Source organism: Drosophila gunungcola, unplaced genomic scaffold (assembly GCF_025200985.1).
Source record: "Drosophila gunungcola strain Sukarami unplaced genomic scaffold, Dgunungcola_SK_2 000001F, whole genome shotgun sequence".
Taxonomy (NCBI): Eukaryota; Metazoa; Arthropoda; class Insecta; order Diptera; family Drosophilidae; genus Drosophila; species Drosophila gunungcola.
The window spans coordinates 8,922,667-8,938,588 of NW_026453197.1; the positions used below are offsets into that span (position 1 = coordinate 8,922,667).

General features: G+C 38.9%; 7 protein-coding genes across 8 annotated transcripts in view; 1 reads left to right on the forward strand and 6 right to left on the reverse strand.

Moving 5' to 3' along the window:
* LOC128261653 (protein cornichon) overlaps positions 1-15,922 on the reverse strand; it is a 102,522-nt gene that overhangs the window by 18,944 nt on the left and 67,656 nt on the right. The window lies entirely within an intron of this gene.
* On the forward strand, positions 727-1,721 carry LOC128261649 (NIF3-like protein 1). Its single transcript, XM_052995434.1, has one exon. The coding sequence runs from the start codon at positions 830-832 to the stop codon at positions 1,697-1,699; it is 870 nt and encodes a 289-aa protein (XP_052851394.1). The 5' UTR covers positions 727-829; the 3' UTR covers positions 1,700-1,721.
* On the reverse strand, positions 2,022-3,482 carry LOC128261647 (39S ribosomal protein L4, mitochondrial). The gene is made up of 2 exons (XM_052995432.1): positions 2,754-3,482; positions 2,022-2,337 (listed from the first exon to the last, which is right to left on the reverse strand). Exons 1-2 carry the CDS (start codon positions 3,425-3,427, stop codon positions 2,118-2,120), a joined length of 894 nt encoding a protein of 297 aa, XP_052851392.1. The 5' UTR covers positions 3,428-3,482; the 3' UTR covers positions 2,022-2,117.
* On the reverse strand, positions 4,820-6,690 carry LOC128261637 (uncharacterized). The gene has a single exon (XM_052995421.1). It carries the CDS (start codon positions 6,548-6,550, stop codon positions 4,919-4,921), a length of 1,632 nt encoding a protein of 543 aa, XP_052851381.1. The 5' UTR covers positions 6,551-6,690; the 3' UTR covers positions 4,820-4,918.
* LOC128261635 (uncharacterized) lies at positions 6,595-11,354 on the reverse strand. Of its 2 annotated transcripts, XM_052995419.1 has the most exons (4): positions 10,944-11,354; positions 10,127-10,880; positions 9,471-10,069; positions 6,595-9,410 (listed from the first exon to the last, which is right to left on the reverse strand). In XM_052995419.1, the coding sequence occupies exons 1-4, from the start codon at positions 11,266-11,268 to the stop codon at positions 6,595-6,597; spliced, it is 4,494 nt and encodes a 1,497-aa protein (XP_052851379.1). In that variant the 5' UTR covers positions 11,269-11,354. The 2 variants fall into 2 exon arrangements, with proteins under 2 accessions (XP_052851379.1, XP_052851377.1); XM_052995417.1 differs by having other exon boundaries at positions 9,471-10,880.
* LOC128263470 (uncharacterized protein CG42266) lies at positions 11,535-14,032 on the reverse strand. Its single transcript, XM_052998527.1, is given in 8 exon segments — positions 11,535-12,191; positions 12,250-12,664; positions 12,722-12,754; positions 12,817-12,843; positions 13,056-13,133; positions 13,281-13,409; positions 13,461-13,833; positions 13,836-14,032. Coding segments are annotated over 8 exon segments (1,578 nt in total). The 5' UTR covers positions 13,897-14,032; the 3' UTR covers positions 11,535-11,729.
* On the reverse strand, positions 14,027-15,877 carry LOC128261636 (uncharacterized). The gene is given in 2 exon segments (XM_052995420.1): positions 14,027-15,487; positions 15,489-15,877. Coding segments are annotated over 2 exon segments (1,761 nt in total). The 5' UTR covers positions 15,789-15,877.

Genomic DNA, 15,922 nt, shown 5'->3' on the forward strand with positions numbered 1-15,922 from the left:
GTTTATATAAAAAGTTGAAAATAATGCTCCAGAGAACGACAAATTGTTTAAAAATAGAAAACGATTTTCCTACACATTATCAAAAAGACACATTCTTTAATGTCCCAAACTCTAAAAAAGGAAATATGAGGCAAATGGTATAACACTTACGAGTAAGTAATATAACCTGCTTAATTGGACAAACAAAACTGAATAATTGAAAATTAATTATATTCATTGCCTTTATAGCTGTTTTCAATAAATGATTTCAGGGGTCATTCATACATTTGAAATTTCTTAGTATTTTACTTTGGTTTTTTCTCATAATAAATCTTACTTTTTAAAAATGTCGGTTTCTAAGAAATTATGATAAGGGAAATAATTATGTGTTATCCTAAATATGTATATAGAAAAGGCGATAGCCTTAGCTCCTGTGGCCGTGACATGATCTGTATCTTTTTTGTACTTAACCTTACAGATTATAATTAAAAGTTCAAAAAAAAAAAACAATAGAATTCCTAATATGTAATGTTTTGCTTACCGAATACCGAAGTAAAATCATGAATTGTAACAATTTATGCAGACCTTTTTTTATCGAAGGTTAAATTTTAATAAGAAGAGAATTAAGTTATTTTAGAATATTAGGTGGCTTTTAAAAACTGCGCCATATCAAACTACGTAACGATGTCAGCCCGTAATAAATAACAGCTGTTACGGATAGTGCCAAAAACGTAACAGCAACTGTAACTAGGTTGGCAGGGCCAAACTTCCAAATAAGAAATTGTAGCATTAGGTTCTTCAAATTTTCGGAGCAATTTATAATATTTAACAAATAAAAGTACGACAAGGCATGCTAAAAAGGATGAGCACTTATAGTGGTCTAAAACTGGCGACAGTGGTCAAGGAGCTGGAGAACTTTGCCTCGATTTCGTGGGCGGAGAAGTGGGACAACGTGGGTCTCCTGATTGAACCGCATCGCGAAAAATTAGTAAAGAAAATACTACTTACCAATGATTTAACCGAACCGGTGATGAGCGAGGCGTTGGCGAAGAATGTGCAGCTAATTATCAGCTATCATCCGCCGATTTTCAAGCCCCTGACAAGAATCACGCAGGCGCATTGGAAGGAACGCGTGGTGACCACTTGTTTGGCAAACGATATAGCATTGTACTCGCCACATACGGCGTGGGATAAAGCTTGTGGTGGCGTCAACGATTGGCTATCCCAGGCAGTGGATATCGGCAGTATTCGTCCTCTGGAACCGGAACTGAACGCTCCACCGGGAACAGGATCAGGCAGATACATAGAGACGAAAATGGAGCTCTGCCAGCTGCTGGAATCACTGCAAAAGCACATCGAGAATAGCGTGCACATCGCTCTCGCTGTGAATCACCATCCCAAGACCCTCGTCCAATCCGTGGGCATTTGTGCCGGCTCTGGAGGATCCCTGCTAAAAGGCATCCAAGCAGATCTCATTATCACCGGTGAAATGTCGCACCACGAACTGCTGGACTTCACCCACAATAATACCACCGTGCTGCTCTGCAATCACAGCAATTCTGAGAGGGGTTTTCTCAAGGTTTTCTCCCCTAAACTGAAGGAATCCCTCAAGGGAGCTTGTGAGATCCTGGTATCTGAAGCGGATAAGGATCCTTTGGTCACCGTGGCAAAGGACTTAAATAAGGAAGAAAGCGTTTTTGTTGACTGCTACAAACAATAAACTGAAGCATTTCTTTAAATAATACAGCTAAAATTGTAAGGGATCTCTAAACGGAACCCACACAAACTTTTTTGATATTTTATTACCAATCATAAACAGAACTGAGCCAGAAAATTTACGTTTTATATATACGGTTGGTTGACATCTTAAAATCGAAGATTATTTAGATATATGTCGGGCTAAACTTTAAAACTTAATGGACGTCAGTGAATTCTTCCTTTTCCAAGGCCTCACTTTCATTTATAAATTAAAAATCTCACTAAAAACAATCCCTTAAATATTTACCCATAACTTATTTTTACAAGCAAACTATTGACAAAGATCCGGTGAACTCAAAATTTCTTTTATCGATTAACAATGCATTTTCTGGCATCCGTAAAGATTACAAATAAACTAAAGGATTTAACTTTCTTAGCCTCTAAACTTGATCCAGCTTGAACTTTCCGCCCTTGCTGGCGGCATCGTTGCGATGGAGTTGGTATAGTAGTCGCTGCTCTAGATGCTTCACTGCCGCCACCGTCAGCACCAAAGTATCGTGCTTTAGCATGGAATACACGTTCAGGCCAAAGGAGGGCATCAGGTTGACATATCCCAGATCATCGCTGGCCTGGCTTATATTGGCGGGGAACATGTGGTCTCTGGAAACGAAGAAAAATATATGAATAAAGCTATTACCCTAAATAATTATCAAAGTTTTAATGGAAAAGGTACTTTTTTTTAAATTACCGAAATACTACATGTTCTGTTTGCCCATTACAATAAATATGAGCAAATATTATTGAGATTATGTTAATGTTATTACATTTGTTGTGCAGTTAGTTTAACATACTTTTAATCTATGACAACAATATTATTGTTTTTAAGTATTCATTAAATATCTTTAAAGTTTTCATTGTAATTATAGCTAAAACAAATAACCTTTTTGTTTTTAAAATTAGATCTGAATATTAGCTGTTTAATATTCCTTTTTTAAAAAAGCTATTTAGTAAAACATTTTATAGTATAAAACGTGTTTATATGGTGATATACATATACCCCCTTTCGCAATACTCACTCATCCACAATCAAGACAGAGGGTCCCCAGTTTCGTTCGGCGATAAGATCCTTGAGGAACTCGGCATCCCCGGTGGGTATGTCCACGTTCTCGACGATGTGCAGATCATCCTGGGCCAGCTTAACGCTCAGCGTGGAGGTCAGTCCCAAAACCCTCTTGTAGAAGGGCAGCATGTAGAAGTGGGTGGTGGGCGATCTGGGGCCGTGGACCACGCCGCCGCCCTTAAGCATGGGCGATCGGAGGGATCCGTGACGGGAACGTCCACCTCCCTTTTGGGGCCACGGCTTCCGGCCGCCGCCGCGCACCTCCGCCCGTGTTTTCGTGTGCGCCATGCTTACATAACGATACTTGCGCTGCCACTCCACATTCTCCTGGATGATGTCCACCCGTGGCTGGGCGGCAAACACATCCGGATGCAGTTCAATCAGACCGATCTTCCGCTCGGCCACCGCATCCGTATTTTCGATCCACGCCTGCCGGGCCGTGCTCCTGCTCACCGGCGCGTAGTCCGTGTAATCTTGCGGCAGAATCAGCGGGGATTTCGTTGCCAGAGGAGCGGTCACCGCAGATGGGGATTCGGAGGACACCGCTTGTCCTTGGTTGCTGCTCCGGCCGAAAGTCCTGGCCACGGGATAAAGCACCTGCCTAGATCTATTCAAAATATTTTGCAACATTTTCCGGCAGCGTGCTTCAGTGTGAACACATTTGGAAAGTCGAGAAATACCAAAACTCAAGGTGGAAAAAAATAATGTGCTGAAAACACCTCAATACCTCAAACGAAATGGTTATACCAAATAACCGAAAACTTTAATATATTTTTAAAACTAAATCGATTTGTTTTTTTTTTTAATTTAAAAATAAAAAGTCGAAAAAAAATCTTTTTTTTTCAAAACTATCGACTATTATACACAAAATTTGGCTTAAGCTTGGTTTCAAACTCGTTTGCTTTATTTTTAGTCACCAAATAGCATATTAATAAAAAAACCAAAGAATATGTTAAGTTGAAAAAATTGAGCATGTTGACTGTCCCAACGTATGGACCAACTTACAGACTTCTCCCCTATATAAAAATAAAACTTTGGATACATTTGGTTTATACATATTTTTTATTTTAACAATACTCGACTATTTATAGACATTGTGATTTCAATTAGCGATTAAGCTAAGTACTGATTATAATCAAATCAAAGTTAAATCAAGTGGTACTGTACTTTAGAAAACAATGTGTTTGTGTGAAATAGTATGAAGTTACCAACCCTCACATTTTCTTTTCTTTCAAAATTAGGTATTTTGAGTTAAGACATCCGTTTTTATACCTACCTGCTTTCCTCCATATCAATAGTCTTAGGTAGAAATGGCAATACATTTACTTTTCATAGATATTTTCTTGGAAATTGTATAGGCAGGTAAAATACCCCTAAACCTCTTAAATGGGAAAACGCATACTATAAATAGCAAGACCCGATAAAAACGAGCTCAGTTGCCAGTAAACCTTTAAAGATAATTCATATAGTCGTATTTTGAAATTGCGAGCTTATAAAATTAACAAAATGAATTTTTTGGCAAGTCCTGATCAACTTTAAAAAATCTTTTTAAACTTATTTATATTAAATTACGTCTTTAGATTGCCTGTTTTTTTGTTCTGTTTGTCATTGCGTCGGCGCGGCCCCAGTTTGGATTTGGACAGCAGCAGCAACAGCAAGAAAGTTTCGGCGGATTTGGATCCGGAATTGGTATCGGACTTCAGCAACAGCAGAGCAGTTTTGGCGGATATGGACAACAGCAGCAACAGGAAATCTTCAGTGGTTTCGGCGGTGGCTTTGGCGGAGGTAACCTTTTTGGTTAATAATTTAATTGTTTGGACTAATAATAAAAAACAAAACAATGTTTACCAATTTAAAATAAATATAAATTAACGGCTTTTCAACCGGAATTAAAAAGAAAACAAATTTAATATTAGTGATAAAAATAAGTATAGAGGAAATGGAAAACGCGGTTTGTTAAAATCTTTGTTAAAAACTTGAGTCAAACATAAAGTTTTCGATTCACATTTTTATTTAATTTAAAGGTAAGTTTAGCATTAACTTAAATGGCCTAATTTGGGTAATTATGATTGGGAGCTTGTGCAAAAATGTAGGTATTTTCGAGGAAAATCCCAATCATATTTACCTTAAAATTTTATAGAATCCATTGGCACTGGCACATGGACAGTATTTGATATCCTGATCCTCAAACTGTTGGCGTGAAGAGACTGTTGAAGTTGCACGGGATGATTCATACCAATCTGAAGTATCTGGCTCAGGTTGTTGTGGACTATTATGGCAGTATATAGTTTTTGGAACTTCGGCACAGCTGCAACTTTCTTTTTGGAAACGGAAACTAGAGTCATAAAGGACTTTGACCTCGTCGTCATCGATATTTTCGGGAGCACATGGACAGCGGAAGGGAACTTCAGATCTAGGCATGGGTATATCTTCGGGTTCGGGATCTTCACTACAGGTGCAATCTATATCAGAGGAAGCTTTCTCTTCTTTTCGACTAGACTTCTTCGGAGTTTGGGACTTAGTGCACCAACTGATAAACACGCTACGCGACGAGGATTTCTTACTTGTGTCTTTTACTTGAATTTTTTCATTACTTTTCTTAGCAGATTCTTTTCTGTATTGAACACCTGTACCTAAAGGTTTTTCCATAATCTCATTTTGTAATTTATTCTGTATTTTGGGTTGGTTTTCCTGAGGAGGCTTTTCGGTTTTTTTAAAACACAGAAATCCACTAGATTTTGATGAATGTGTTTGCTTTTTTTGTTTGGCCTTCTCCTTGAGACTTTTTTCTTTTTGCTTGAAGCATAGGAATCCACTAGATTTTGGTGGGGTTTTCTCTTTAGGTGTGGGTTTTTCAAAGATTTTCTTTTCAGTCGATTTTGATGGCGGTTTTTCTCTTGGCTTCGACGTTTCTTGAAAGTATTTTTCTTTTTGTTTAAAACAGCTAAATCCATTCGATTTATTATCTCTCTTAGGCTTGGATTCTTCCTGTTGTGGAGGTGGCGCCAAATTTGTTTTTGATTTATTTTCTTCTTTCGGCAATTTTTCACTATTTAAGAATGAAATTTTAGACTTAATTTTTTTTGAATATTCATGTTCTATAAGTTCATCACTTTGACAATAACACGGTATATTAATTTTGTCTCTAGAGCCGGACGAGCGTTTCTTTGAAGCGTTCTTTTCGTTGATATTAACAATAAAAGGGCAACCTTCGGAACATTTCCGAAGCTTATATTTCTCTCCTTGGAGTTTGTGAAAGTTTTCCAAAATATGTTTTTCGTAGCTATTGAAAACCGGGTTCGTCAAAAGGGGATTATCCCTATTTTTAACAAAAATAGGAGCTTGAGTACCAGGCCTAATACATAGTACTATGCTTTCTACAGATCCGGTCTTTCTTTTTCCTTTGGTGTTACAGGGATCACAATATTTCTTGATCGCCAGACGATCGCTTTCAAGAGGTACATATTGCTTACATTTATTGCAGGCACTTGATACGAAACTATTATCAAAATATACATCTGATTTTCCACTGCTTTGCCGACTTGGATTGGATTGTTTCCTTTTGAATCGAAGAAGATCGGTGAATAGAACTCTACGCCGATTAGGACAATCTGCAGAGCATAAGTCTTGATCTATTGATTTGTTTTTATTTGTTTTTGATTTTCTTTCAGTGCACCCTCTATCAGAGGTATATGCAGGACATCCATGTCCGTTTGGTTTATCGGGAAAATCTTGATTCTCACAGAACTTCATTTCATGTAGATTCTCTTTATAATTCTTATTATTAGTAGGTTGCTTTAATCTACCAGAGCATTTCGGATTAACAAAGTCTTCAAAATCATTAGCTTCTTGTTTTTTACAATTACTTCTATCGTTGATATAATGAGAACGTTTGCGATTATAACAATCTTCCGTACAAGAGTCGGGATCTTCCTCGAAATGTTCTGGATCAAAAGATACATCATTTGGAATGCTTTTTTGAGCGATTGATGTTCCTTTCTTGTACAAGGAGTTTCTTTCACAGCGGCCTCTGTCCGTATATCCATATAAACTTTTTTATCATGACATTTTGGATTCTCACACAACTGCTTAATATATTTTCTTTCAGGTCCGACTCTATATGAAGTATCTTCGTAAGTTGAATATTTGTTTCGATCCTCTATCATTCCTCTTTTATCGGAACAGTTGGCGGTCTTACAAACTTTGTAATCAGCTTCTTCATACTTTTGACTTCGATACCTTATTCTTTTTTCCTGACTTAGTGGATCTTTGCACAAATTCTCTTTATTGGAAAGCCTATTAAATTTTTCTGGACATTTGGAACTATCGCAAATTTCCAAACCTAATTGTTTATATCGATTATTTAGATGGGTAAAAGAGCCTAAATTAGGACAATCTTCAGGGCATGAATCGTTGCCCCCAACTTTTGGCTGCCCTTTCGAGCGAAGTCTTGGAGAATTATCGGCATTAGTTCGTGCCCCGTATGTATATCTAGTGTTTTTTTCGGGAAATATTGGATTTTCAAAATAATCGTCATTATAGTCGTTTTGGTAATCTTGTCTTGGTTTTTCATAATTCTTTATTATTTTTTCAGGGCAATTAGGATAGTCCTCATTTGTAACTCTACATGATTTTGGATTATTCTTAGTTCTTAGGACTTTGTCTTCTTCTCTTAGAGGATATTCTTGCCTTTTATCATCTTGATTAAAATGCATTGGTCTAGTGAGGCAGTTTGGTGTGCACTCTTGTCTTGGATAAGACCGTTTTTTATAACCGGGACTATCAAAACATTCTTGACTGTCTGAATAACTGGAATCTTCTTCGGATTCATTTTGGCAAAAAACTTTTCTACCAGGACATTCATTAAGTTCTTCTTCGTGTAATGGTTCTTTCTGATGATTATACGTGAGTGTCTTGGAAACTAATTCATTGTGTGGAAAATTTGGATTGTCCCGCGGAGAACCTCTTATTTCTTGACCAAATTGTTTCCTCTCAATTCTAGTTGAAACATTTTTAAATTTGTTATTTTCTGGGCAATGTGGATTTTCGCAAAAGTCCCAAGCCGTGCCACCCTTTAGTAGTTTTCCCTGCCTTTGATCACAAAAACATTCTAGTCTAGACCTTTCTTTACATATTTTTTCGCAGTCTTGAAAAGTAACTACCCCTCGGCTTGTAGGACCATGGTCATGTCTGTACTGACTTCGATATGGACAATACTTCGGGCCTTTGCATACTTCCTTTTGATTCTGCCCTCCTGAATTGGCTGTATGCTTTAAAACCTGGTTGTATGCTGAATCCGTCATTGGTGTTCTTGCGTAAGCACTCTTTTGGTAGACTTCCATTTGAGGATTATTCCTATTGCATTGAGGATTTATACAGTAAGTAATTTTTTCATGGTTATCATCTATGTATTTAATGGGTTTGTGAGGGGGTTCCTGAGTATGATAATCATATTCAGTTTCTTTTGTAACTCCCTCCTCTTTATAAGGCACCTGATCTTTGACTGGATTGGAGTAATTATTTAAATAATCATTGACTCTTGGAATTGTGTTGTTTTGATAAATAACTGGACTTGCATTTTTAAAGGAACTTGAAAAATGTTTAACAGAATTAGTTTTATACATGTTTGTAGGGTTTCCAGAATTGACAGGTTCTGTTGTTCTATAAGCAGTAGTTTGATACAAAATTGTTGGTCTTGCAACCTTAGCAGGATCTATTTTACCAACATTTTGTTGGTCTTGAAAAATAGCCAAAGGCAGATCAGTTGGATTTTGTTCCGAATATAAACTTGTTTGCCAGTCAGGCACAGTTTGGGTAGGGGCTTGATTAACATATCGATTTTGAATCTCGTTTAGTTGGGAATGTCTTTTATTGAAATTGTTTTTGGATTTTGTACGTTTGGCTAATTTTTTTTTTATATTTATTTGCTTTTCCAGCCCAGCCACAGTTTTTTGCAAAACATTTAAAATTTCCCAAACATCACACTTGTCACTATGAGATATAACTTCAATTAACTTTTGATCCTTATTAGTTGATAACTTTCCGGTTACCTTTTGATCCTTATCAACTGATTTGCATTCACAACTCTCACATTTCTGTTTTTTATTTTTTTCAGAAATGGAAAATCTTTTTTGACTACCCTTTCGTTTCCGTGTAGGGATTGCCCTTTTACTTTTTGGAGCAATTTCTGGAGCCGTTTTTAGCTTTACTGAGCTAGATCTTATTAGTTGGTATTGCGCTTTGTCGGAATAAATTATTTGTGATTCGGATTGTACTTGTTCTAATGGTTTACTTTGTACTTGATCTGCTTCATTTGATTTAACTTGCTTGAAGTTATCTTGATTGGACTGTCCAATATTTGATTTTTCTAAATTCGTTAGCCGTTGATTCGATTCTTTAAAATGCGTTCCTTGAGCGTTGTCTATGCTTCCAGGTATTAATGTTGCCAACAAATAATCAGAAGTCTGTGTAATGGCCTCTGCGCAAATAACAACACCACTATTTTTTTCACGAGCTGCTCTCCTTTCATTTTCATTTTCCAAAGATCCTGAACATGATTCCTTAGTTCTAAAACATCGATTGTTAGTATCAGGATGTCGTCTTGTGACTCCAGCTGTGTAAAATAAATGGGTTAGTCTAGCTCTAATTTAAATTATGTCCAGAACAATTATACCTTGCGTAAATTCCGGAGTTTGGAGTTTCCTGATTTGATTGTAACGGCGTTGATCCATCTGTTTTGTTCCTAGATTATCTGAATCATCGGAATTAGTTGTATATTCGTAAGATTGATAAACATTTGTAGGGGTTGTTTCAGAAGTTCTTTTGTTATTTTGATAAACACTTTGAGTCCTAAATTCACCTTGGCAAAAATTATCTTCACTACCTTCATTAACAAATTGATCAGACGATAATAAGCTGTCTTGTGAAAGTATTTTTTCCTCATTTCTTCTATAGCTCCTTCTGACTGCATCCGTTTTCATTAGATGTGATTTCAGAGAATCAAATGATTTATTTACACTTCTAGCTGGGTTATCTTTTTTCAGTGTTTTCGTGCAAAAACATTTGAGGTGTTTTCTTTGAATTTTTTGATCACTATCTTGAAAGTTTGGTTGATTTAGGCGTCCGTTTTCTGGAATACTTCTGCCCAGATACTGTTGCACTTTCGTACGTTTGAGTGATTCCTTTGAGGTACATATGGGGTTGCTACAATGTCCTATCCATTTAGTATCCTGAGCTCTTCCACTTCTGTCTAGTCTGTCTCTTTTATGTGCCCTATTACAAAAACATTTTAGGTTCTTTCTCTGAATTTCATAATTTGGATCTTCATACTCAGCCAGATTAATGGGCTCGTTTTCTCGGTTTTCTTGGGAAATATATTGATGGACTTCCGATTTGCCAGGCATATTAAGGCTTCTCTTCATACAAGCATTTGAAGGAGGTTTGCTGATCTTCTCTATTTTATTTAGATAATCAAATCGACTTTCGAACTTCGTGTTGTGTTCAGCTTCGGTTTCAATATCCGTTTCCGAAGGGCTGTAACCGCCATAGTTTTCGAAGGATTTTCCAGGGCAAGTTTTTTCACACTTAAAAGAGACCTTAGATATGGCGCTTGTTTTCGATGGCGATATACATATCTTTCGATCTAGACCGACATCCTCGCCGCTGTACACCCTCTGCCTTAATCTCTGGAATTCCACACTTAAATCACAGCTTTTTCCGTGAAAATTTCTTTCATCTGTAAGAGTCCCTATTTTGCTTCCGATTTCTCTCATTGTCTGGGTCTGAGCCTCAGAAACTCCTTTTGTTTTTCTACCCCTTCTTTCTGATTTCTTATTAATTTTGCATTGGCAGGAATTGTTCGACTTGAGGGGAATACTAAGCTTGTGATCATAGGGCGTTCGATTGAGAATCGAACAATTGAGAATCTCCTCTAGAGATCCTTGAGAATTGTCTTGAAGTTCCTCTTTGGCCCTACTAACATTTAGCTGCCAGGTAGAAGGATAAGTGGAGGAACTATGCCGAGATCTTGTGCTGTCCCTGCCATTGAGTTTGAGACTGTGACCACTAACGGTTGGGTTATGCTCTAGAAAGAAAACAGTGTAAATGGGCATTAAAGGCAGCTATGATTCTGTGTGTTAGGCAATACCACTTGGTTTCAGTTCCCTCCATGAACGAGAGTCCTTCCTCTGCAGCACACATCCTGGCAGTTTTCTTTCCGCCTTCCTCTCTTGCAAAATCCTCAAGGGATTGGCTGCCAAAAGCCTGTGGATTTTTCTCACCGCTCTGGACGAGGATCTCTCCCTAACTGGATTGACCGGTTGGAGTTCTGTGATCAGAGATGGAGAGTCCACGATGCCACCCTTGCTCGGGACCAATCCGGTGGCAACATGGCATCTGCCAATGCTTTTGCTTAGAGCTCGCCGCAGGAGGATTTGCTGGGCGGTGCGCAGCCTTCTGTTTAGGCCAGCCATCTCAAAGGAGCGCAATTTAGGAAAGACAGCTGAGGTTCAGTAACATTGCTGCTTAAATTTGACAGTTAAAAATAAACAACACTTGATTTCTGGGTTTTGGATAAGTAAAGTAACAAAAAAAGCTTGTTGGTTTAAGATTTATGAGGATCTTTCCTAAGTTTTGAGATTTCTATAAAAATTTTTACTACTTTGCTTTTACATATGAAAACCTTATAAATAAATTTAAACAATTGTTAGAAAATTGTTTGCATTTACTTGGGCTTAAAATATGTTTATTTGATTTACATCATTATCGGGTTATCTTGTTATTATAGTCATGTGAGATCCTCAATAACTGTCAGTTAAGGCCAGAAAACTTCTAGTGAGCGGTTTTCTGGCGTTATCTGAGAATATAGAGGATTTTTTAGGAATATCTTAAATATTATATATCAGGATGATTTGTATTTGATACTATCGGATTTCTAGCACCTACAACTCCCGCCACAGCCATAGTCACAGGTGTAGCAGCTCTTTCCCACTGGTGCACAGCAGCAGGGATTACAGCAAGGATTGCAGTAAGTTCGGTTGCCGTAGTCTAAACATCTGGGCTTCGGATTAAGGACAAAGGGGGGATTTGCAAAACGATCGTAGTAGACTTTCGGAGCCCATTTCTTGCGCCGTTTGCGACGTTTCTTCTTCAAGTAGCATATACAATCGGCATTGGGTATGAGATCCCGCAGAGTACGCTCCAAATTGGTGAGATCACACTCGCAGCCGAACTCATCGTTGAACATTTGGCCGGGAACACAGGTGCATTTGCCCTGTCGGTTGCAGGTGCACTCCGCCTCCTCGTTGACGAACTCCTCTTCGTCAGGCTCCGGAGCGGGAGCGCAATTGCAACAGCGACAGGTGTTCGCCTTTCCAGTGGAGATGCAAATGGGCACCTGTTAAAGATATAAATAAGTAATAAATAGGGTTTACGAAAAACATCTTATCCTCGACCTGTATGCATTTGTATGTCTTGTTTTTGGCATCGGTAACAATCACTTCCTGCGGGCTATCCATTTCCGAAATGTGTCCCATCGTGTTCCTTGGAGTTTCCTTTTCTCGATCATTCCCACTTTCCGGATAATTTCTGGAAGGTCCTTCTGGTTCGTTTCCATGAGGTCTCATTGGTTCGGATTGTTGACAATAGCATGACTGGCCCCTTCCGTTTCCACTTCCTACGAGGCGTTGCTTGCCCTTTTTGTTACTCGTTGCGTGAGGGATATCGTCACTGTGATCATCAGTATCTTCGATAATTGGGGGACTACCCGGTTGAGACTTCTCAACGTTGGGACATCGACAATTACGTCGGGCTTCTGAATGACGATTAATATGTGGCTGATCGGCGTAGACATTATTGAAGTGTCTTAATCTTGGATGGGTTCAGGATTTTATACACAAATTTTAGCATAACAGAGAAATTGATTACCTCCTCGAGTGTCCCCTCCAATCCTCCTGATATCTATATTATAAATAAACAAATCAATAAATTATTCGGTAAGAATCTTAGATACGCTACTCTACCCAAATCGATTATTCCGATAGCCTTCGCTGTGATGATGATAAGGACTTAGTTAATAGCCAAAATTAATAGATCTTGTACATACCTTTGTCGGCGGCTGTTCACTGTGGGAAAAAAAGTTAAAAATCAATTGGAAATTTTAAGAAGGCATAAATAACTTTTTTGAATACTTAAGCAAACATTTAAAATATCTTAACATCCTCAAAAAAAATTGGAGTAATATATTTATCTAACAGCTTACTAGCAAACATTCTCATGCCCATAGTTAGGTCTTGATCTTCTCCTTGGTGCAATTCCTGATGAAGGTGGTGGATAATAGCTGAAAAATGTTAACAAAATACATTTTTGTATCCATAATATTAAAAACTAACTGGTGGATTATTAAGCTTTGCTTTGTTTCCACAATATTTATAACTAACTTAATGGACTATTAAGCTTATTAATATTTAATGCATTTTAATATTACCCTGGGGGTCCGGCACCCTGACCTGGAAAGCCTCTCGGTCCCGGTCCCAGGTGTCCTTGACCCTGATGCCATTGACCAGCTCCAGCCCCAGGATACCCTCTGCCTGGAAACGGTGGCGGATCGTTCTTGCTGGGATATTCAATATTTGTCATTGGAACAGAAAATAAAGATATTTCTTACTTGACCACAATCAAAAGGATAGTAGGCTGAGCTGGAGCCTGTGTGGGAGCCTGTGTTGCAGCCCGCATTGGCGTGTTGCCCCCGTATGGGCCAGGACTATTGGTCCCATGGTGAATAGGAGTAGTTGCCTGATTGATAATTGGAGTGCCCTCTTGATGAGTAGGAGTGACAGGCTCCGACTCATTTCGCAGATTGGCACGATCTTTGTAACGAGTGTTCTGTTTGTCATCGATATCTCGAATGGTGTAGACGCTTTCTTCCGACTGAATTGTACGGGTTGACACTCGACGATTCGTAAGGCCATCTTTATCGCCGTCGCGTTCTGCCATGAGTCCCAGGGGCTCTGGCCAGGGAAGGATATCCGAATGCCGAGCACACAGTTCTTGCAGCGACAGATGATCTTCTCCGGCTCTGGCGTCGGCTCCTCACAGAACATAATAGCATTTAGTGATCATAACCACCAACGCCTTGACCCGAGCCCCCTGCATGAAACGGAACCAAAAGATGTAGAAAAATAATTTTAAATTTAAAATTTGAAAAGACAATACAAGATTGCTTTAATTCAGTTAATATATCGTTCCGCTTTTACGCCTAACAGAGCGTTTCTGAGTACTCTTGCTTCTGGGCTTCAATACCTTCTGATCTGTAAAAATTGTGGAAAGGGATTCATTTCTAATTGGATCCGTCCCAATGGTTCTCATTTCTGGTTGAGCTTGCACACCTTCCGTTTGTTTCACTTTTTCAAACATGACCTTATGATGGCCTGCAATATTTCTCTTTTGGCTGCCATTTATAAGCCCAAGTGGCTGTTTCATGGAGGACTTCTTGCAAACCCTCTCAATTTGCATAGGCTCTCTGGCATTTTGCGTATTTAGTTCCGTAGTGCTTAGTGCCTTATCGGTAGTGGCTATAACATTTATAAAACTATTTTCACTGGTTGACTCCAGATCTTTACTGGTAATTTGCCTTTGCTTTTGCATTAGCTGAAAGTAGTCCTGCTCCACTTCTAACTCAGCTAACTTATTGCTAGCACTTTGATACCAGTCATCCTCATCCACCTGCTCCTCCTCCTCTTCAATATAGGAGTATCTTAGATTTCCCCCTTGATGGCGATAATCACAGCTCGAGCTGTAACTAGATGCTTGAGGGGAGCCAATGGATTCACCTGTCGGATTATAGAACCTTTCTTGATCATCCAAATCGTCCTCTGATTTAATACTTGGTGGTGGAGCCTTGACACACGGTGGCGGATAACCAACAGTTGTTAACAGAGAAAACGGTAAAATTGGAGCTTTTGGAAGAGTTCTCTGCATAGAAGTAGGAGGCAGGTGTTCCCGACTCCTGAGCGTTCCGCAACTTTCCCTACAACATTCCATAGAGCAGCACATAGTTGTGCCAGCGTCCTTCATCACTTGACTTTGAGAATGCAGGGGAACTGAAAACTTCTCGGTTTTACCCGCCGAATTTGATGACTCCAAGATCTTTGGCAACATTTCCAAATCATCGGTACTGCTTCCCTGATTCTGCAAGTGTATATAGGCAGCGGGCTTAGAGGGACGTTTACGTTTTCTCTCCTTTAACCAAGGCAAGCGATCAGAGGATTTCTTTTGTAAGCAGGATTCAGATGGTGCAAAATAATTGCACGGTGGACAAGGAGGCAAAGATTGTAGGATCATCGGTTGCACTGGTAGCTGCAAAACCTGGACAGGTGGTATTCTACCCCCCAACGGGTTAATTTGGTTAAGAGCAGACGGACACTCCTGTTTCTGGGATTGATTAGCTAAGTAATTGTTTAACCTGTCAATGGTTTCACACATTATATCAGTTAGTACTGAGAGTTGGCTTTCCTTCGGAATCAGTTTTTCGTCTTCGTGATTCTCACTGGAAATGGGCCTTTCTTGGTTATTCTCCATCAGCTTGATCTTTTCCGCTTGCAAATAATTATCCAACCCCATAAAAATATCCTTGAGTTCATGAACAGTCTGGGGACCAGTTTCTGTCGGAGGAGTATCATATTCATACTGCTCTACCCGCATTTAAGCGGTCAGGGAAATCAAATAAATTTCCATAAGCATTAGGCAATTCATTAGGACAGAAATTAAAGCCCCAAGGATGACCCAGCTGCATAGGGTCATAAGCTGGAGGATAGGTCATGAAGAAAGTATTGAGTAACTCCCTTCTTCGTCTTCTTCGAGATCTAAGGGGCCCGGAGCCATTAGCTTCGATATTTACGCACACTCGACGTGTCCTTCGCATCGTGGTGGTTCCAGTTGGAATGGGTAATAGGGGATCCAGTCTCATCTGGGATCTTCGGCGTCGCTCCAACATTTTCAAAACAGTTTTGAAGCTTGCTTTCCCCACAGCAAAAAGTGAAAATTTATAATTTTTAAATACAATTTTGACAACTTAAAACTTGAAATAATAAAGCAATAATGCCGAGTAAACGCTAAGCTAATACTAAG

Coding starts and splice junctions, on each gene's coding strand:
- LOC128261649 (XM_052995434.1), top strand. CDS start 830: ATGCTAAAAAGGATGAGCACTTATAGTGGTCTAAAACTGGCGACAGTG.
- LOC128261647 (XM_052995432.1), bottom strand. CDS start 3,427: ATGTTGCAAAATATTTTGAATAGATCTAGGCAGGTGCTTTATCCCGTG. Junction 2,338..2,753: donor TCTGTCTTGATTGTGGATGA/GTGAGTATTGCG, acceptor CTTCGTTTCCAG/AGACCACATGTTCCCCGCCA.
- LOC128261637 (XM_052995421.1), bottom strand. CDS start 6,550: ATGAAGTTCTGTGAGAATCAAGATTTTCCCGATAAACCAAACGGACAT.
- LOC128261635 (XM_052995417.1), bottom strand. CDS start 11,268: ATGGCTGGCCTAAACAGAAGGCTGCGCACCGCCCAGCAAATCCTCCTG. Junction 10,881..10,943: donor GAGGGAACTGAAACCAAGTG/GTATTGCCTAAC, acceptor TTTTCTTTCTAG/AGCATAACCCAACCGTTAGT. Junction 9,411..9,470: donor AACTCCGGAATTTACGCAAG/GTATAATTGTTC, acceptor TATTTTACACAG/CTGGAGTCACAAGACGACAT.